The 17691-nt window shown below is 41.4% G+C and overlaps 2 protein-coding genes across 4 annotated transcripts; both read right to left on the reverse strand.

Annotated features, from left to right (window-relative positions):
• Positions 1 to 280: 280 nt before the first annotated feature.
• Positions 281 to 11725, reverse strand: il21r.1 (interleukin 21 receptor, tandem duplicate 1). 3 transcript variants are annotated; one of them, XM_069537450.1, is made up of 10 exons: positions 11591 to 11725; positions 9622 to 9745; positions 9288 to 9403; positions 8995 to 9100; positions 7735 to 7919; positions 6773 to 6906; positions 6480 to 6675; positions 6304 to 6382; positions 4688 to 4781; positions 281 to 2162 (listed from the first exon to the last, which is right to left on the reverse strand). In XM_069537450.1, exons 3-10 carry the CDS (start codon positions 9346 to 9348, stop codon positions 1395 to 1397), a joined length of 1623 nt encoding a protein of 540 aa, XP_069393551.1. In that variant the 5' UTR covers positions 9349 to 9403; positions 9622 to 9745; positions 11591 to 11725; the 3' UTR covers positions 281 to 1394. The 3 variants fall into 3 exon arrangements, with proteins under 3 accessions (XP_069393551.1, XP_069393552.1, XP_019962385.2); XM_069537451.1 differs by lacking the exon at positions 9622 to 9745 and having other exon boundaries at positions 11591 to 11667; XM_020106826.2 differs by lacking the exon at positions 11591 to 11725 and having other exon boundaries at positions 9622 to 10194.
• A 3423-nt stretch (positions 11726 to 15148) lies between these two features.
• LOC109642153 (zinc finger protein 684-like) lies at positions 15149 to 17691 on the reverse strand. Its single transcript, XM_020106822.2, has 2 exons — positions 16813 to 17691; positions 15149 to 16735 (listed from the first exon to the last, which is right to left on the reverse strand). The coding sequence occupies exons 1-2, from the start codon at positions 17000 to 17002 to the stop codon at positions 15492 to 15494; spliced, it is 1434 nt and encodes a 477-aa protein (XP_019962381.2). The 5' UTR covers positions 17003 to 17691; the 3' UTR covers positions 15149 to 15491.

The following is a 17691-nucleotide window of genomic DNA, read 5'->3' on the forward strand; positions in this document are numbered from 1 at the left end:
GAAGTGAAACCTCTGCGTTGTCATTTTTTGTCTCATTTCTGGATCTCTCTCAGGTTTTTTTTTTTTGTTAAGGTAAATTATTAATTTATTTTAGTTACTGTAAATATTAAAATATTTTTTTTTATATTTTAATATTCTGTTTTTTTAAATAAGTTTCAGCTTCTCCTCCAGAGAGGTCACTCTTCCAAAGGATGGTGTTTTGATGAGTGTGGTGTAAAATCCAAAATCTCCCATGTTGCTGGTTTTTCCGCTCTGGAAGAATTTGTATCAGCTTCACTAATCATCATTCTTTCCTTTATTTTGACATCTGCAGGCACAGACTGAGCAAACAGAGCACGGGGGAGAAGCAAACATCCCCCAAAACAACATCACCAACAACAACATTAAAATCCAACTTAGTATTTACAGAGAAAACAGACAAAATGTGATGATTGAAAATTTCATCCACATCTGCACCAAGTCCAGGTCTCACCCTTGCACCAAATTTAGTGGAAGTTCGTTCAAGCATTGTCCTGCTAACAAACAAAGCAACAATGCAACACATCAGAATGAAAAGTACATCTCATACCACTGCAGAGGCCCAATAGTTCTCTTCAATTCAATGAAGCTGCACCAGATATCACTCTTACATCAGTTCCTTAACTATTCCTCAAATCATCAAGACCATGAATTATTCTCTGAGAAAAGGCAAAAATAGCTATGTCTTTTTAAAGATCTGCATTTTCGTCTTTTCCCAGTTCAGTGGTGACCTCCTGCAGTTGCCCCTTCATAGTTGTGCATGTACTACACGAATTGAAATTTAATGAAAGAGGAGAAATGATAAAAATATACCAGAGCAATAATCACTATCTCACGTTAAGAGGGGAGCTACACTGCACGTAGAAGCTCGGAAGGTTACGGTGATGACAGATAAAGGACATTCATAAAGAACGTTATCAGACATCTTGATAAGGCAGCACACATGCACTGTGCAAGTCGAAGCACGAGAGTTTGAAGAGACAAAAACATTCTGCACAAATCAAAGATGCAGAGCTTTGATCCTGTGTTGCATGAGTAAGAAGTCTGGAGGGTCAAACGCAAAAGATTACAGACGCTCATTGCTTGGTTATGACCTGTTAATGCACTGTTGCATTTGATTAAGAGAAATTTAGGGACAGACTGTTTTCAAAGCATTTTTAAACGATTCTAAAACAAGAGACGCTGACTATATACACATTATACAAAGTGCACAGTTCAACATGTCACGATGAACTAACGAACACCAACAACAATGTCCGTGTTTTAAATGCACGTCCCACAGAACTCCGTCTGTAAAAATGAAAAGTGTCTTTGTTGTTTGCGACGAGCCGTCCTGAATAAACGCTATTATTATTAAAGTAATAACAATAATAATATCACTGTGATTCACGTAGTTCATTGTCTGAGTTGCTGGCGTCCTCTTGAATAGTGTTACATATCATCCACTGCTTCACGTAGTTTGAATTTGAGTATTTTTGCTCCTGGAATAAATTGGAGTCCATCTGCTCTGCTGTGTCTGAGTCCGACGCCCCCGGGCTGCTGCACTCCGCAAAACCGCTGTCAATGGTGTCCAAGTCCACACAAGGGTAGCCGTCCTCCTCGTTTAAGGCGAAGGAGTCAAGTGAAATCCTCTCCGGCTCATTGAACTCAGCGAGCGGCTGAAAGTTTATATTCCCCACTTCTGATAACTCGTTGGATATTTTGTTTTCATGCTCTTGCAACATCTCTCTTTGTCTGTCCAGCTGAGGTTCCTCTAAGTCGTACCCAGCATGCTCTCTGTCGACCTCTTGGAACGAACCAAAGCTTTCTCCATCGTGGTAGCTCCTGAGGGTGTTTGCGGAGCTCTGCGACATGACGTCCTCCTCATACTCCTCTCCGGACAGGGTTACCGTGTGGATGGAGACGTGTCCGGCTGAGTGGCCGGTGCCCTGCGAGCTGCCGTCGCCCGGGAAGTGCAGCAGCAGGTTGCTCTGAGGCCGCAGCACGTGGAGGAAGCGACCGCCATTACTCGTCTCATCGTCCTCTCTGAAGCTTTTCTTCTCCTCGCTCCGTTGAGGGACGTCGTGCTGCTTCTCGTTCATCAGTTGAAGGTGAGAGTCGATCCTCAGGTAATCACACTCGCTGAATAAAGGCTTCACCCACTCCTGCAACACAGCAAATGAAAGACATTAACCCAGAGTCTACATCCATAGAACCACTGGCCCGGGAATGTTTACAGGAATATGAAGAGAGACTGATGTTCAATTAATTGGAGACTCTGAATAGATTTATCCAACGTCTCTGCGGCTCGTCTACTGCTCGTCCAGGGGTGGAAAGCGGGGGCAGGAAGTAATGCTTGGTGGCCAAATGTTCCCCCACCCACCAGCACCTTCCAGCTCCTCAAGCAGGAAATTGTGGTTTTTTACTACTTGAAGATTTTAAAAAGGATCTAAACACTTTTAGTAGCAGTTACAATACATGTTATTACAATAAGGGAAATAACACATTCAAGGTTAGAATCCATTATTCCTCATTATTACACACCTCAGAACACGTTCTTAGTAAAAACCTCCTTTTGCACATACTGCAGGAAAATCTAAGTATGTATGTAACGGTGAACTCTTAAGGAACATCTCTCCCCACAAACACACACGGCGTCACAGCTGCTTATTAAGCGTGAATCTTCTGCAGCCATGCTTGGCCTACATGCAGAAAGGTGAAGACCAGATAAGCGTGAACCACACTCTCGATGCTCACGTCACCACATCCTGACGGAAAAAAACTGTCAGCGTCACCGAGTCGCCTCCGATCCGCTGAGGAAACACAAGCCCCACGAGAGAAAGATGATAACAGCCCAAACATTTCGTCTGGTTGGGTTTATCGAAATGATCCTGAAGATACGATGTTCAACACAAACAAAACACCTGATTAGATAGTTTTGCAAACAGGATTGCACTAATCATGTAGAAGATGCATAAGAAGGTGAGTATGAACTACTCATTGCGATGAAAAGACTGGAGGGAAATAAAGTACTTTAATAGCCTCGTCCAGCGTTTGAATGTATTTAAACATCGGGGACTAAATCTCGGTCTCTCATCAGTTTATAAAAAGTGTTGGTGAAACTGCGAAAGAAGCCGCGCAGCTTCGGGATCAAATCCATAAACTAAACTGGTTTGCAGCAGGTCCTTCATGACTTCACCTCCGTGTTTTATATTGTTCACGTATAAAACAAACAGAGGGACGATTGCTTTTCTTTCACGAGTCATTATACGGCCAGAAGCACTTTTAAAACTTTCTGATATCATTTTCATTTCACGCTGCTCTCTCTCGTTTCCCACATGTTTTTCTTTACACTGCTTTTATAGATGAATTCTATGTTTGCGTCTGACAGATAACTTTGTGCAACAGGTCTCTTCTGTACTTTATCATCTCTCTACTTCTTCCCCTTTCACAGCCTCAACCTTCTCCAGGTTATCTGCCGTAGTAGCACACTCTGCTGGAAATTCTTTGTAACTGCACATAAATCCCACACTCGAGGTTTACTTGTACTGAGCCGTACTGAAATGCAATACTGCCAGTATTTTTGAAAGAATACCTCAATAACTGTAAACAATACCAGTATATAGCAGGGGGTGTTTAAAACGTATAAAAACAATTATAATTAAATTACCATTTAAGATAAAACTAGATGTATTTAATGCTATTTCTATTCAGCTTAATCCCAAGATAAATATCCAGATCACAACTTTAAGATAAGTAGGATTCATAGACAGCTCTTAATAATGGAATTATACAGTAAACACTTTAATCTGGCTGATAAACAAGTTGGGGAAAGTATTTTTCTCCTGTGACTCTTCGACCCTGAGAACTTGATGTAGTTTCAGCTGCTTAAAATGCCATACCTGTTTCTGGGTGGTCACTGTGGTCGTTTATCTTTTGGGGGCAGAGTTAAACTATTTTAAGAATCTTGTTCTAACGCAGACCTTTAGCGGTGCCCACCATTCTGACATTCAAGTGTTTTTTCAGTACTCGTCTGTTTGGGTGTAAAACCGAGGGAAGATTTTACATCAGGGGAAATGAAACAATGGTGGAAAAAAAAAAAAAAAAAAATCATCATTATAATTAGTGCTCATATCCAACGAAGATTATTTTAAGACTGACACGAAGCCACATGAAAGACGTGAAAACAATTATAGCAGGGGAATTTTCCACTGGCGAGTAAAAATATCAAACCGCAGCGTGTCACAGAGATGAGAAACCTCTTGAAGCCCCTGCACATGAGTCACACTCATCATCAGGGGCCCACATGTGCGTGAAGGGGGAATCCCTGCCAACTCAGGCCAGATGTGCTGAAAAGTCCCGTCTTTGGCAACACCTGTTGGTTCATTTTGGAAATTACACTCCGCTGAGTTTATTTTGCTTTCTTGGCTATGGCTCAGGAGGTAGAGCGTGTCGTCCTCTAACCATAGAGGACCGCCAGTTTGATCCCCATCTGCCCCATTCCGCATTGCTGAGGGCGAAGATACCGAACCCCAAGTTTCCCCTGACGACTGTGTCGACGGTGTAGGAGCGATGCACAACAGAGAAAGAGCCGGTGAAGTGTATGAATGTGTCTGAATGGGTGGATGGTAAAGCTAATGTAAAGCACGTGAGAGGTCGTCAACACTAAAGTATAAATACAGAACATTACCTTGAAGTTTCCTCCATGGTCGTGGTACAGAGGTTCGAAAAACACGTTTGCTCTTGGGATGAACGTCACCATCTGGAGTCTCTTCGGCCAAAACCTGAAACAATACCAAACGATTTCAGAGGAAGAAAAGAAACAGAGAAATTACTTTTAAAAAAACTCAAAGGTGCTGAGGCAGTTTTCATATAGGTGGCGACCAAAGGCCGCAGCTTTATGAATCATCACCAGTAATTCTGATACTGAAAAATGACATTAATGTGAGTTGCTATGCAGTGAAGCTGAAGACACGCGGCCCAGTCACAGCTTTGACTGAAAATGAGTGAACGTGTAACATGTGATGACTCAATATAGAATAATAAACAACATTTACTCTAATTTCAATCAACTTTGACCCTTTTCTCCTGTTTCTGACATTTCATGGGAGTTTACAGTGAAAATATGAACTTGTATCAGACTCTGTGTGTTTGGAGCATGACTGGAGTCAACATTGTCATAGTTATGTTATACAACTGTGGTTAATCTGAGTAAATCTGCAGGGACCACAGACGTAAGTCAACGGTCAGACATTATTTTGCTGTCAGCAAACAAGTAGTGAATCTAGAGTATTGTGGAGATATTCATGTAGTCATCATCTAGTGTTTTTTAAAACAGCAGGTGACATTTAAGGTTGCCGACAGTTATCTTCAGTGGCTCTGTATAATATAATTCTTCATGGATTCAGGATAATTCAGTTTTACACATGAAATCAATCTATAACAGCACCAACATGGTGGGAAATTTCCCTTTTTACAGGTTTATTGCCAGACTGTACTTTGCTCCTGGTGGTAAAACAATATAGTAAAACACCTCAATGCAGTAAAATGCACAACATCACCACAAAATGAGCACATTGCATATGCTAACGTTGTTTTTAAATAAGAATCCTTTAGTGATGTAACCCATTAAATGTGGCTCACTCAAGATAGCATCTCATGATATGTGACTTCTTGTAACGTGATGGTGTTCTCAGTACTCTGACTCTGCTCTGCAAGACTTCCTATGTCTTTTAGCCATTTCAGTGCAACGTGCACACACAATGCTGCAGTGGTTTCTCTACTTGTGGGAGGCGATGCCAAGAATGTGTCGACGCATGCTCTCCATTTACAGGAAAACAAAGTGCCGGGGGAACATGAGTCTGAACCTGCTTTCACACAGCAGAGATTGCATGTAAAATTGATTTAGATTCAGTTGTGTGCAAGTTTAAAAGGAAATTAAACGCTAAACACAATGTACATGTTTTATGTCTATGATAATTAATGGTTGGTTTCTGGATGTAAGAGTTTCTGCAGGTTTCTCCAAGAGGTAGTTGTAGGAATCGTAGGAGTAGTCGGGATGAGCTCAATCAAGGAGCACCAGTTTGAATATACAAAGAAAAGAAGTTTTTGAGCTCATGCGTGAATGTTTTAAAAAGGTTTTCATGCTCTAATGTTCAGAAAACATAAAAAACTTATTGAACACACTAGAGGAAAGAAAAAGGTGAAATATGTCTCCTGTAAAGTTCTGAAGGGGCCGAGGTTCGGAGCCCAAATCCAACACACGCTGAAGAAAAACAAAGCAACTCCGGTGTGAACAATACTCACTGTTTTTGGAAATACCACAAAAGGATGCAGAAGACAAGAAAGATGGGGAGGAGGAAGAACCAACAATATCCATAAATCCCTGCACATGTGTGGAAAGAAAACAGACAAATCATGAAAAGATTTATCGTGACAAAGTTGACGATGCGACTGCTTCCAAGTTGGTTTTGTTCTTTTACCTTCAACTCCCACTGAAGCTCCTCCTGCCATTCTCCACGCCACTGCAGCGCTCCACTCGCTCCACGGACCCTGATAAAGATGGCCAGGAGCCATTTTGGCCTGAACGTCCACAGTGTAGTTGACACCCGGCTGGAGTTTGCTGTGGTGCAGCAGGATGTACTGGGACTCCGTGATGAGAAGGGGATGAACCGGAGGCTGTCAGGGAAGTTTGCATGGGAGTCGTCAGTGGAGAAACTTTACTCATAACAAACTGCAACAGCATCTTTATCACTTTCTGTTTGTGTTTTCAAACCTTTGACACATCTTTGGTCTCTCTTATGCGCACCCTGTACTGGAGGCTGTCTTCTGGGTTGTGGTTGACCCAGGAGACGTTGTAGAGTCCGTCAGTGTATGTCACTCGAACGTTGGAAGGAGTCTTAGGTTTCACTGTTAAAAGGAAACGCACGTACGCCATTAAGAGACGATATTTTTAGCTTTTGTCTGAATGTGGCTAAAGCCAACTGGTGGGTGTTTGCAACTTGCTCTTATCTCTATGAGAACTCGTTAGAACACAGAACAAATGACTGGTATTCTTTCTAACTACCATGAATCTACCAGGCTTCTGGTGCCGATCTGGGTCAGGGGGCAGAATCCAGTGATTTCTCAAGAGAGTAAATTCTGGTGGTTGTTGATGGGAAAAAGAAAAATCAGGCTATTTGGTAAAACATTGTGGATCTCGTGAATTTAAAACTGATGTGGGGCCTCGGTGGAGGAATTTGCTTTTCTACCATTTGGTCTGATTTGATCTATTTGCTCTGGTATTATTTTATTTCAGTATCTAAATGTGTAAAAAAAGAAATAACATTAGAAATCCTCTTAAACGTCCAGTGTGTGAGATTTAGGTGAGAGGGAACTATTGGCAGAAATTTAATGTGGAATAATCCTCATGATGTTTTCGTTCATTTAATCTAAATTGTATGAACTGTAGTTTTCTTCACCCCAGAAAAGACCCTTTATATTTAAATACTTTATATTTAAATACTTTATATTTCAATACTTTATATTTACATGGAGGAGGGTGAGGGGTGTTAAGCTGCAACATGACACTTCAACACTCGATGTGACTGAACTCATGTGTCAGCACTAAACACGTCAGAAGTGACGCACTGTAAATGCCACTGTTGTTTGTGACATTTTGAAATGCCTGTGTTGACTTCTTATCTGTTCAGTTGGTGAGATATGAAAAACCACGTCAGGTTTTTAAATCGAACTTACCCGAGATGCTCAAATCCCAGCTGGATGACACGGTCTCCGCCATTATCTCATTATCAGCCTGGTGCCTGGCATTCGTGGTGCACATGACCCCGACGAATGCAACTTCATGGAGGTTCATCAGGTTCATCACGCACCAGGACCGAGGCCAGTGGATTTCACAGCTGCCTTCAGCCACTTCTTCGTCCCTGCACCAGAAACACTGTGCGTTATAATCCGTGGTGGTCCAGCAGGGGGGACATGTCCGCAGCAAGGAACATTTCAGAGCGGGAGCCGTGCAAGGCAGCTGCATTCATTACTGATTCATCTCCCAAATGATTTAATACCTTCGTCCATGACTCTGTGTGATTCCCTGGATTCAGATTACCACCAGATTTATATAACAACATTAATGAGGAGAGAGAAAAACTACAAATCCTTTTGAGGAGGAAGGAAGCGGAACATTTTACATATTGCTGGAGAAATAAAGGGATTGTTTAAAGGTCCAGTGTGTAAGATTTAGCTGAGAGGGAACTAACGGCAGAAATTTAATGTAGAATAATCCTCATGATGTTCTCACTCGTTCGTTTAATCTAAATTATGTGAATTATAGTTTTCTTTACCCCAGAAAAGGCCCTTAATATTTAAATACTTTATATTTACATGGAGCGGACCCTCTCTACGGAAGCCGCCGTGTTTTTTACATTAGTCCAGACTGAACAAACTAAACACCTTCTGACAATTAAAGTTTACCACAGGTTCTTCTTCATATTTGGAAGGAGAGGGGGGTGAGGGGGGTGAGGGGTGTTCAGCTGCAACACTCGATATCACTAAATTCTACACACTGAACCTTTAAGTGAGTAGAATGTCACACGATGACATTTAATTAGATTTAACGGGTTCTTCCCTGAACCATAGACCACACCCTTCCACTCCATTTCGGTCAAACCCCTTCAGTTGTTTTTCTGTAATCTTGCTCATCACAACAAATTCAAGGAATCCGAGGAGTCATTTATGAAAATCGCAGGCGCTGACACATAAAGAAGCTGAAAAATGCAAAATGCAAAATCTGACGCTTCGACTTAAACCATTGATAATTCACATGAGATCACTTTTACATTATCACACGAGTGAAGGGTATTAATATTAAATTCAGCTTCACTGTGGAGGTCAAACATCAGCTCAGCATCTTGCAGTGTTTTTCCGATGCCCTCTGAGCTCCAGGTACGATGATGAAGCCACATACAGAAATAAACATCAACAGAGAAGATGGAGATGTTGTACCTGCAGCTGACGTTCACTTTGATGGGATACGTGGTTATTCCTGAACAGGAGCAATTCACTTCCGTCTGGTAGTCGGTCGAGCAGGTGACATTGTACAAAGACGTGACTGAAGCAAAAATGAAATGAAGTGTGAACATTCATACGCTTGTTAATTTCTCGGTCACCAAGAGAAACTCCAAATATATCTGAGGTTGAGAAACTCTTTTTTTTTTGGGTGAAACTTGAATTTAAAGTTAGTCTTAAACTGGATTAGGAATTAAAATGAAATGATAGAATTGGATAAGTCAACTCACCACAGGGGATCAACAAAGTGACGTCCCACAGTAACAGTAAGAAAACAGTTTTAAGAGCCATGGGGACGACCCACAGTTTTCAGCTTCTCCAACGAGAGGAAACACAGCAGCTGAAACTGGACATGGAAATATCTGTTATAAAATGATCAGTGGTTAAAAAAACAAAGTCAAAAGAAAGATTTATCAAATACACAAAGGTTTGAAACACAGTCATTAACAAGCAACAACTTTAACCAGTCACACTCACGAGGTAATCCATTTCTAAAAGTGCCCAAACTAACTTTTTCTGTTCTCTCTCATTTTAACACATTTTTAAAAAAAGCAACAGTCTTACCTGTTCCTATTGATCTAAGTTGAAATTGTGCCAGTGAGCCGGCTGTCTGAGTCACTGCTGGTGTCTGTGTGAGAGCGTTTAGCGGAACAGGGTTCAGCCTGTGTCACAGCGAAGGCGTCATCGCCTGCAGTGTGAGTAAGGATGTGGTTTAGACCCTTTGAGCTGTATGGTCCTACCTTTCCACCACATCCAAGCTTCTGCTATGAATATGTAACACTGAACATCAACAGGAAATCAAAGTCAAATTAAAAATAATTCAGTTAGTTTCAAGTTAAAAAAAAAAAATAATTTAACCTTTTGTTGAGGAAATGACAGAAAAGAAAGTAGAGATATGGAACTTAAACAACCTCCACGTGTCAAACATAAAACAAAGCTCCTGTTTGCTCAGAGATTTTTTTTTTTTTTAACATTTACTCAAAACCTGATCCATTGTGTTTTATGAGACCTTTCAAAAGACCCTTATCACACTTTCACACAGCTCATTTCGGGGTTTTCAGAAAGTTCCAGCAGAGAGCGTATTTGTTTGAAGCTGAATGAGTCATACGGTGCCTGTGCAGCCCCTCGGAGCTCAGGCTTAATAATTACATCAACTCCAAATGTGATTAACTCTGAGTGTTAAGAGATAGATGTTCACATTAGGCCCCAGGAGCTGAACCATAAGAGTTCAAACCCATGTGATGCATAAACTATATTAGAGCACAATGATGTTTTTACTTTATACTCCAGGAGGCGGTGCTGGGCAGATGCAAATCCTTGTGTAGGTGTGTGAATGTGTGTGTTTAATGTCACAGTACTGATGTTAGTCAAAGCTAAAGGCCACAGAGACATAAAGAGTTTGCACCTGGAGCACTTCAACCCGGTTTAAGCTGCATGACAAAAGAATGAGTTCAACACTTGACTTTCAGTGGCCACTGCAACGTTTAATACAATCCTGTGCAACAGCTCAAATACATTCCAAGACAACAGCGATAAGAAAGTTCAGTTCTGACAGTCGGGGGGGGGGGGGGGGGGGGGGGGTGTCCACAGAGATGTAAATCTAACTTTGTGTTTACTGCAGAAGTTGCGGTTTGCAGTGATATTGAACTGAGGCATGTTATTGTTGCTGCTCAGATGCTTTTGAGCAAGGCAGTGTGATCAGAGCTGGAGTTGGTCCCTGGGTGCTGCAGTGAGGCAGAGAGGAGAAATGTCACCATGTGGATTTACAGACAATAACTGGAACACTGTGATATAAATAAACATATATATATATATATATATATATATATTTGTTTAAATGTGTTTTTGATTAATTCACTGGTTTGAAACCTGGAAGGGGCTGACAGGGTCTTTTGTAAAGTAGCTGAGGTTCATGTTAGAGACTGAAGTCAAGTTTAACAGCGATCAGTTCAGTGAAAATTCATTAATTACCCTTCGATTTAACATTTCAATTTCACACTTAGTGCAGATTTCCCCTGGGCCTCCTGCTCATCGTGTTAAATCTACCAGAGTTAATCTTAAATATCACCTTTCATAAAAAAACACAAAGTGAAAAACAATAAAGCTTCGCCACCCACCTCCTCCACACACAGAGCACAACAATAATAACAGGAACTGAGGAAGCACGGCCGTACGTCTCATACATTTGAAAGTTGAAGTAAAGACAAAATAAAGAAATGCTAAAGCAAATGTTGCTTCAAAATAAAACAATAAAATCCCAAAAGAGAGAAATGAGCAAAACCAGAAATAAGACATCAAAGTGAAAACAATTATGAGATTAAATGCAAGGTGATGCAATTAATAAATAAAATATAAAAACTGTAAATTGAACAGATTCGACTGTAAAAGAATCTCAGATGTGTAAATAAATGTGATAAATGAAATTCCATTAAAATGAAAGAGAACAAGAAGACGCCTCTCTGGTGCAAAGTTGTCGTGCACGAGATAAAAGTGATATTAAAGCAAACGGCTCACAGACGATGTGTTCATCTACCTTTGTTCATGAGACAGAGCCCGCCACGTCCTCCACATGTCCTCTGGACGAAGACGGACTCAGCAGCTGGTTCATCTGCAGGGACTGAGGGAAGTGTTTCAGGGGAGAAGCGACTCATCGGGCGAGGGAAGTAGCTGCAGCCCGATCAACAGCCTCTTTATAAAACCTGCACATCCAACAGAAAATGATTCCGCTTCCAGATACATGTGAAAATGTTGATCAACAGATCCGAGGGTCATTTATTGTCATCGCACTCGTCTCGGCTACTTCACATCCACAGCAGACTGAGGTCATGAGACCGTGAGAAATCAGCGTCCTGCTACAGAACCAGGTTCACCTCAGCTTCTGCACTGACTTTGCATTGTTTCCATCTCCAGGCTAAATATTGACTCAGTCAGGTGTCGAAACTTCTGCACAAACTGTTTATTCTGTTCTTTGTTATAAAATAATGTGACATGAAGAGTCACATTAACGTTAAGGAGGAGGAGAAATGTTTGCATGTTTGTTTATTATGAGGAATTGTATCTTCTTCTTTAAAACTAAAATATGAAATTGACTTCTCAACTACAGACGAACATTAAATTCACTTTTCAGTGCAGTGGGGGGGGGTTATCAGGGGTGTTTCCCTTTCACATTATGTTTCAGAGGGAGAAGTTTGGGGTAAAATCCAAGCCCCCTGAGAGAATATCACTTCTACTACCAGTATTACTACTTAAACTTCAAAGTAAATACTGTTGCCAACCACACACACAAAATGCACACACATACATACAGAGACCTAATCATCTGTAACGGTAACAGAGGCTGAATATATCCAAGAAGTACTCCTGGGGAACCCCACCACCATGTTCTCATTCAGTTTCCACATTCAGTGGAATTTGACATGTGTAATAAACATGTGTTCTTATCTTTACCCAGAAACAAACCAAAAGTGAAAGTCCCGTCTCAAGTGTGATGGAAAGACACAACACGTCTGAGGAGTCACAACATCAGCTGAACACACGAGAGCTTTGCAACGCTGCGTTTGCAGGAATCACTCCGTTCTCAACGAGGTCAGTGACTGATGAAGTCCACGGGTTTCACATCGTGACTAAATGTTTTCACATTCGTTGACGGTGCAACCAAACCAGCGGCCTCCGCAGTCTCCCTGGGATCGAACACACGGAGGCATCTTTACAAAATAAAATATAAAAACAAGCATTAAAAACAGGGTGAAATGTCCAGAGACTGACGTTGTCCAATGACTCGTCCAAACGACAACAACAGAGCAAGATGGCGGCCCCCGTGTCCGGTTCACTTTGGTTTCATTTCTGCACAGTGGCGCGAAGTGTTGTGAAGTGTCGTCGTCCATCTTTACAAACTGCGTTCGATTTCTCCCGGAACGATTCCGAAGTTTTGACACTAAAATTGTTTAAAGTTTCATCATAAATATAAATAAATGTTTGAAAGTTTGGAGCTTTAAAAAAGATTTGAATCTCAGAGAAGGTTTACCAGTGACTGAACCTTCAGATGAGGTGAAACCATTCTGTCCCTTCATCACTGAGCGGTGATGAAGACTCCACATGATGAAGACCAGGTTAAACTCATCAGCGGCAGAGCGAGAGACAGGAAGTGAAGCAGCGTGAAAAACACATGCAAGTACAAAATAAAACAGGAAGTAACACATGTAAAGTACAAATAACTGAGACACAAATCCCAAAAAAAAAAACACAAACTCAAGTGAGTCCAACACAAGATAAATCAAAAAGTTTCCTGCAGGAATATAAATACTTGTACTTGCAGTTTTTGAATTTCATCACACAGTGATCTGACAGAGATTGTATGACTCACTGTGTATTTTCAATTTATTTATATGTGTTAAAACATTTGAATACTTACAAATCAGGGCCTCACACGAAGCCGAGATCTCCTGACCGACGTGTTTCTGGCTCATTCTGGAATCAGATGGAGGAAGTGATCCCACATAGAGGATGTAGGTAAAGGTAACGTTGCACAGGGATGGAAACGGATTAAATCCTTATGTTTGCAGCCTGATTGAAACCAATCAACAAAAAGAAAGCAGAAATATGAAACCAACATTTTTTATTTTTTTTTTAAAAGCACACAGAATATAAAATGGTGTTAAAAATGTTACCTAGACCCAACATGGTCCAGGCGAGCCTCTTAAAAGGTCGCGACTAGAAGATTGTGCAAGAGAACAAGTTAAAAATAAAGTTGAATTTTGGGAAAGGTCTCTTCTGGGAAGTGTTGTCTCATAAACCAGATAACGCTGATTCTTTTCTTGTTGTGAGTGTAAACCTCCTCCCTGTTCTTCTTGTTCCTCTCTTTACCACAACTCTAAAGGGGAAATAAAGCATGTGGTATTTCTACTGGTGGACTACGTTCTGTCCAAATGTCACTGAGTCATCAGGTCTCTTCATGTTACTAATCTACCATGAACGACTTCCCCCCTGAAACCAGTGCACCTTGAATCTACTGTTCTCACTTGACATCTTTCACTGCTGGTGCACCTTCAAAGTTCAATCAGTCAGAACACGCTTCCTTTTTATTTACGGTACAAACAAATAAATTAACAAGAATACAATATTTTTTTATTTTTCTAAAGGAGTCTTACAATTTCTGAATTTTATTCAAACCTGCAGATTAAAATGTAATTTAAATTTGAAATATTTTCAAACTCCTGCATCCTCAGGTCTTTAGAGTGAATTGTGTTCTGTTCAAGATGAAACCAGTAAATTAAAAATACATCATAAAGCCCTTCATTCATCCTAAAGCTTCATTCCTGTCGCACCTCGGAGGATTTCAGTGAGGAGCGATTAGTGCATTCCTCCACTAGAGGGCAGTATAGATAGTTTGGCTTCACACAGAGTAGAGCTCCTTCCTGTATTTGGACAGACTGTTTATTTATTTAGTAGGAACATGAACTACAGTCACTTTCTACTGTTTTGATTCCGCTGTGTTCCATCAGTCATCTTGTGTCAGCATCTGTTTTTCTATCTCGTGCATGTTTGTCACTTTAAGACAGATTCCTGTAGCTTTGCTGTACTTGGCACGATGCAGTGCAGAAAACGTCCTTTCAATAACAGGATACTAAAGAATGACTTCCCCAAGCACTTCAGGCCGCATGTTTATTCTAATCAGACTATTTCCACTGAGGGACGTTGTGAGAATGCTGCTTTTTTCCCATTTAATTTGAGTTAATTTGCTGATTTACCTTAATCAATAAGCTCATGTCTTTACTTTGACTTAAAACATGAAGTTACATCTATATCACGATAAACAAGGACAGCTGCACTTTGAAACCCTGATTATAAAATCTTACTTGCATATAAAAATGTGAAGTGGAATATGACTCAGTAGAGCGAATATCTCCGATACGATCTGAGATTCTCATCGAGGGCATTTTTATAAGGAAAGTCCCCAAAATGTCTCAGAATCGCCCGATCTGCATCCTGCCACCAGCTTTCATGTTCTGGATTTTGCATAATCATGTTGACTATCAAACAAATGCGGATGAAACACTCAGTGGGTGTGAGACACAAGAAAAATCAACAATAATCAAGATTCAAGAAACTTTAATAAACTACAGAAGCACTGACGTACGGTGTACAAATAGTAAAAAATAAATAAATTAAAAAAAATCACTAATTCTGTTGCTAGTCTCTCTCTCGTGTATTAATATCCAAAAGTACTTCAAGTACATGATCCGAGAAAGACGTTTCCTACATGAGCTACAAGTACGTCGCTCCTCACTTTTGGAATTTTCTATTAAAAACAAGTCTATGTTTCTCTGTCGCCTCAAACTGCTTTCACCTTGAGAACCATGAGAGAACGTTGACTGAGCGGTACTACGGGGACGAGCTCCCGGTGAGGGTGGGTGTGTCGAGTGTGGGCTTCCGCTTCACTTCCGGTTCTGAAGATTTCCCCGCATGTTCTGCAGGAACGCAGCTTTTTTATCAGGATGGCTATTTTGATGCAGTTTTAACGAAGACAACTGAGCAAATCTTTTCCCACAGATGTTGCAAACGAACGGCTTCTCGTCCGAATGCGTTCTCATGTGGTTTCTGTACAAACTGGAGAATCTGAAATCTTTCCCGCACGTTTTGCAAGAGTATGGTTTCTCTCCTGTGTGGATTCTCAAATGCAACTTCAGCTGCGACCTGCTGCTTAATGTTTTTCCACAAATCGCACAAGGATCCGACTTCTCAACTGAGTGCGTTCTCACGTGATACTGCAAACCTCCCGTGGATGTGAAACTTTTCCCGCACGTTTTGCAGGAAAACGGTCTCTCGTTTGTGTGCGTTTTAACGTGCGTCCGCCAGCTGCCGCTAAATGTGAAAGTTCTCCCACATATTTTGCAACAAAACGGTTTCTCGCCTGTGTGCGTTCTTATGTGGATCTTCAGGCTACTGCTTAACGCGAAACTCTTCTCGCACGTGTCGCAGGAGAAAGGTTTCTCTCCTGTGTGCGCTCTCATGTGGATCTTCACGCTTCCCCGAAATTTGAAACCTTTCCCACATGTTTTGCATGAAAACGGCTTCTCGTCGGTGTGGACCCTCGCGTGTTTTATTAACCGGCACTTCCATTTAAAGGCTTTGCCACAAGTGCCACACTTAAAAACTTTTTCAACCTTGCAGTTATTCGAGGAAATGTTTGACGTGGGGGAGTTGCAGTTTTGGATGTCGCGTTTTATCCGCTTTCTGAGGATGCGACGTGTCTCATCTGACGCCGGCTGTTCACGTGAGGTTGATCTTAGCCTTGCATGTGTGCCTTGACTGAGATCCTGGCTCTGAGCTGCAGGAGAGTCCTGAGAGACGAGACAGGAGTCACTGGGTTCTGGTTCCCTGTGGGGACTTTCCTCAGAAGTAGGATTCAACGAGAGGCTTTCCCGATCACTCTCCTTGTTAGTAACTGGCTGCAGGTTCTCCTGATCGTCCTCCAGCTTCAAGACAAGCTGCAAGTTCTCCTGATCGTCCTCCAGCTTCAGGACAAGCTGCAAGTTCTCCTGATCGTCCTCCAGCTTCAGGACAAGCTGCTCTCCTCCCTGACTGCTGCAGGACTCCTCCTGCTCCTCTTTAATCTGCGGAGGCTCTGGCTCCTCTCGGAGGCTGCTCTCCTCGCTGCAGCCCTGCTGCCGTGGGAGCTCTGGAGGAGACACAACACGTGTTCAGACCAACACCTTGTGTGCGGGAACACACGCGTGGAGTTTTTAATCCACTCACCTGTTCTGTGGAGCTTCAACGTCGGTTTGCAGATGACGTCAAACAATCTGCGCTGACGGTAGATTTCATCCTCGTACTTCGCGATGGTCGTTTCACAAACTCCGAGTATTTCGGCGGCGACGGCGGCTAATCTCTCGCCGATGAACTGCCTCAGACTCTGGACTGTGACTGTGACGGTGGACGCTTCCATCCTGGAGACAATAACACCGGCTAACTAGCCAGCTAGCTAACTAGCAAGCTAACTTACCCGGAAATGCAGCAAAGACCAACTGGGAGAGAGATAGTCCCCGGCACTGAGTTAACGTCACTAGTAGTTTACTGCTGTTAAACAACCACATGGATGTGTTTTTAAAAACAAGGACCTAAAAGAGTTTAGCCAAGTAGCATCTTCTTCTGTTAGCTGTTAGCATGGCAGTGTAGCTACAGTTCTCCTTCTGTTTGTTTAATGGAGATTTTTTTTTTATGGGCGCATTACCGCCACCTTGTGGATTGGAGTGTGGATCAGTTCTGCACTAAAACATTAAATTCGCTCTAAAACTCTGTAAGTAAATTAATTAGAAATATAATAACAATAATTATTATTATAAAAAATACTCTAGTAATAACTATTATACACTTTATTTATTTTGCCCTTTTCAAAACACAAGATCCAGGAACTACTTACCTTAACGTGTTGTTGATTGTGTGTACTTGTGTGTACTTGTGTGTACTTGTTTGTTGCTGATTGTGAATGTTTCTTGTTGTCAGGTCTCATAAAAATACATCTTGATCTCAATGTGACTGCCTGATTAAATACAAATTAAATACAAATAAATAAAAACATGGGGAAATTAAAGTCAAACAAGAGGAAGCTGATAAAAAAATAAAGAATAAGAAACA

Source organism: Paralichthys olivaceus, chromosome 13 (assembly GCF_024713975.1).
Source record: "Paralichthys olivaceus isolate ysfri-2021 chromosome 13, ASM2471397v2, whole genome shotgun sequence".
In the NCBI taxonomy this organism is placed as follows: domain Eukaryota; kingdom Metazoa; phylum Chordata; class Actinopteri; order Pleuronectiformes; family Paralichthyidae; genus Paralichthys; species Paralichthys olivaceus.

Bases quoted from the DNA above. Each gene is read 5' to 3' on its own strand.
- il21r.1 (XM_069537450.1), bottom strand. From the start codon at position 9,348: ATGGCTCTTAAAACTGTTTTCTTACTGTTACTGTGGGACGTCACTTTG. The intron at 6,676-6,772 runs GTTTGAAAACAC...CTTCCCTGACAG, and splicing joins AGACCAAAGATGTGTCAAAG to CCTCCGGTTCATCCCCTTCT. The intron at 4,782-6,303 runs GTGAGTATTGTT...GTATTGTTTCAG, and splicing joins TTGTGGTATTTCCAAAAACA to GTTTTGGCCGAAGAGACTCC.
- LOC109642153 (XM_020106822.2), bottom strand. From the start codon at position 17,002: ATGGAAGCGTCCACCGTCACAGTCACAGTCCAGAGTCTGAGGCAGTTC. The intron at 16,736-16,812 runs GTGAGTGGATTA...TGTCTCCTCCAG, and splicing joins GTTGAAGCTCCACAGAACAG to AGCTCCCACGGCAGCAGGGC.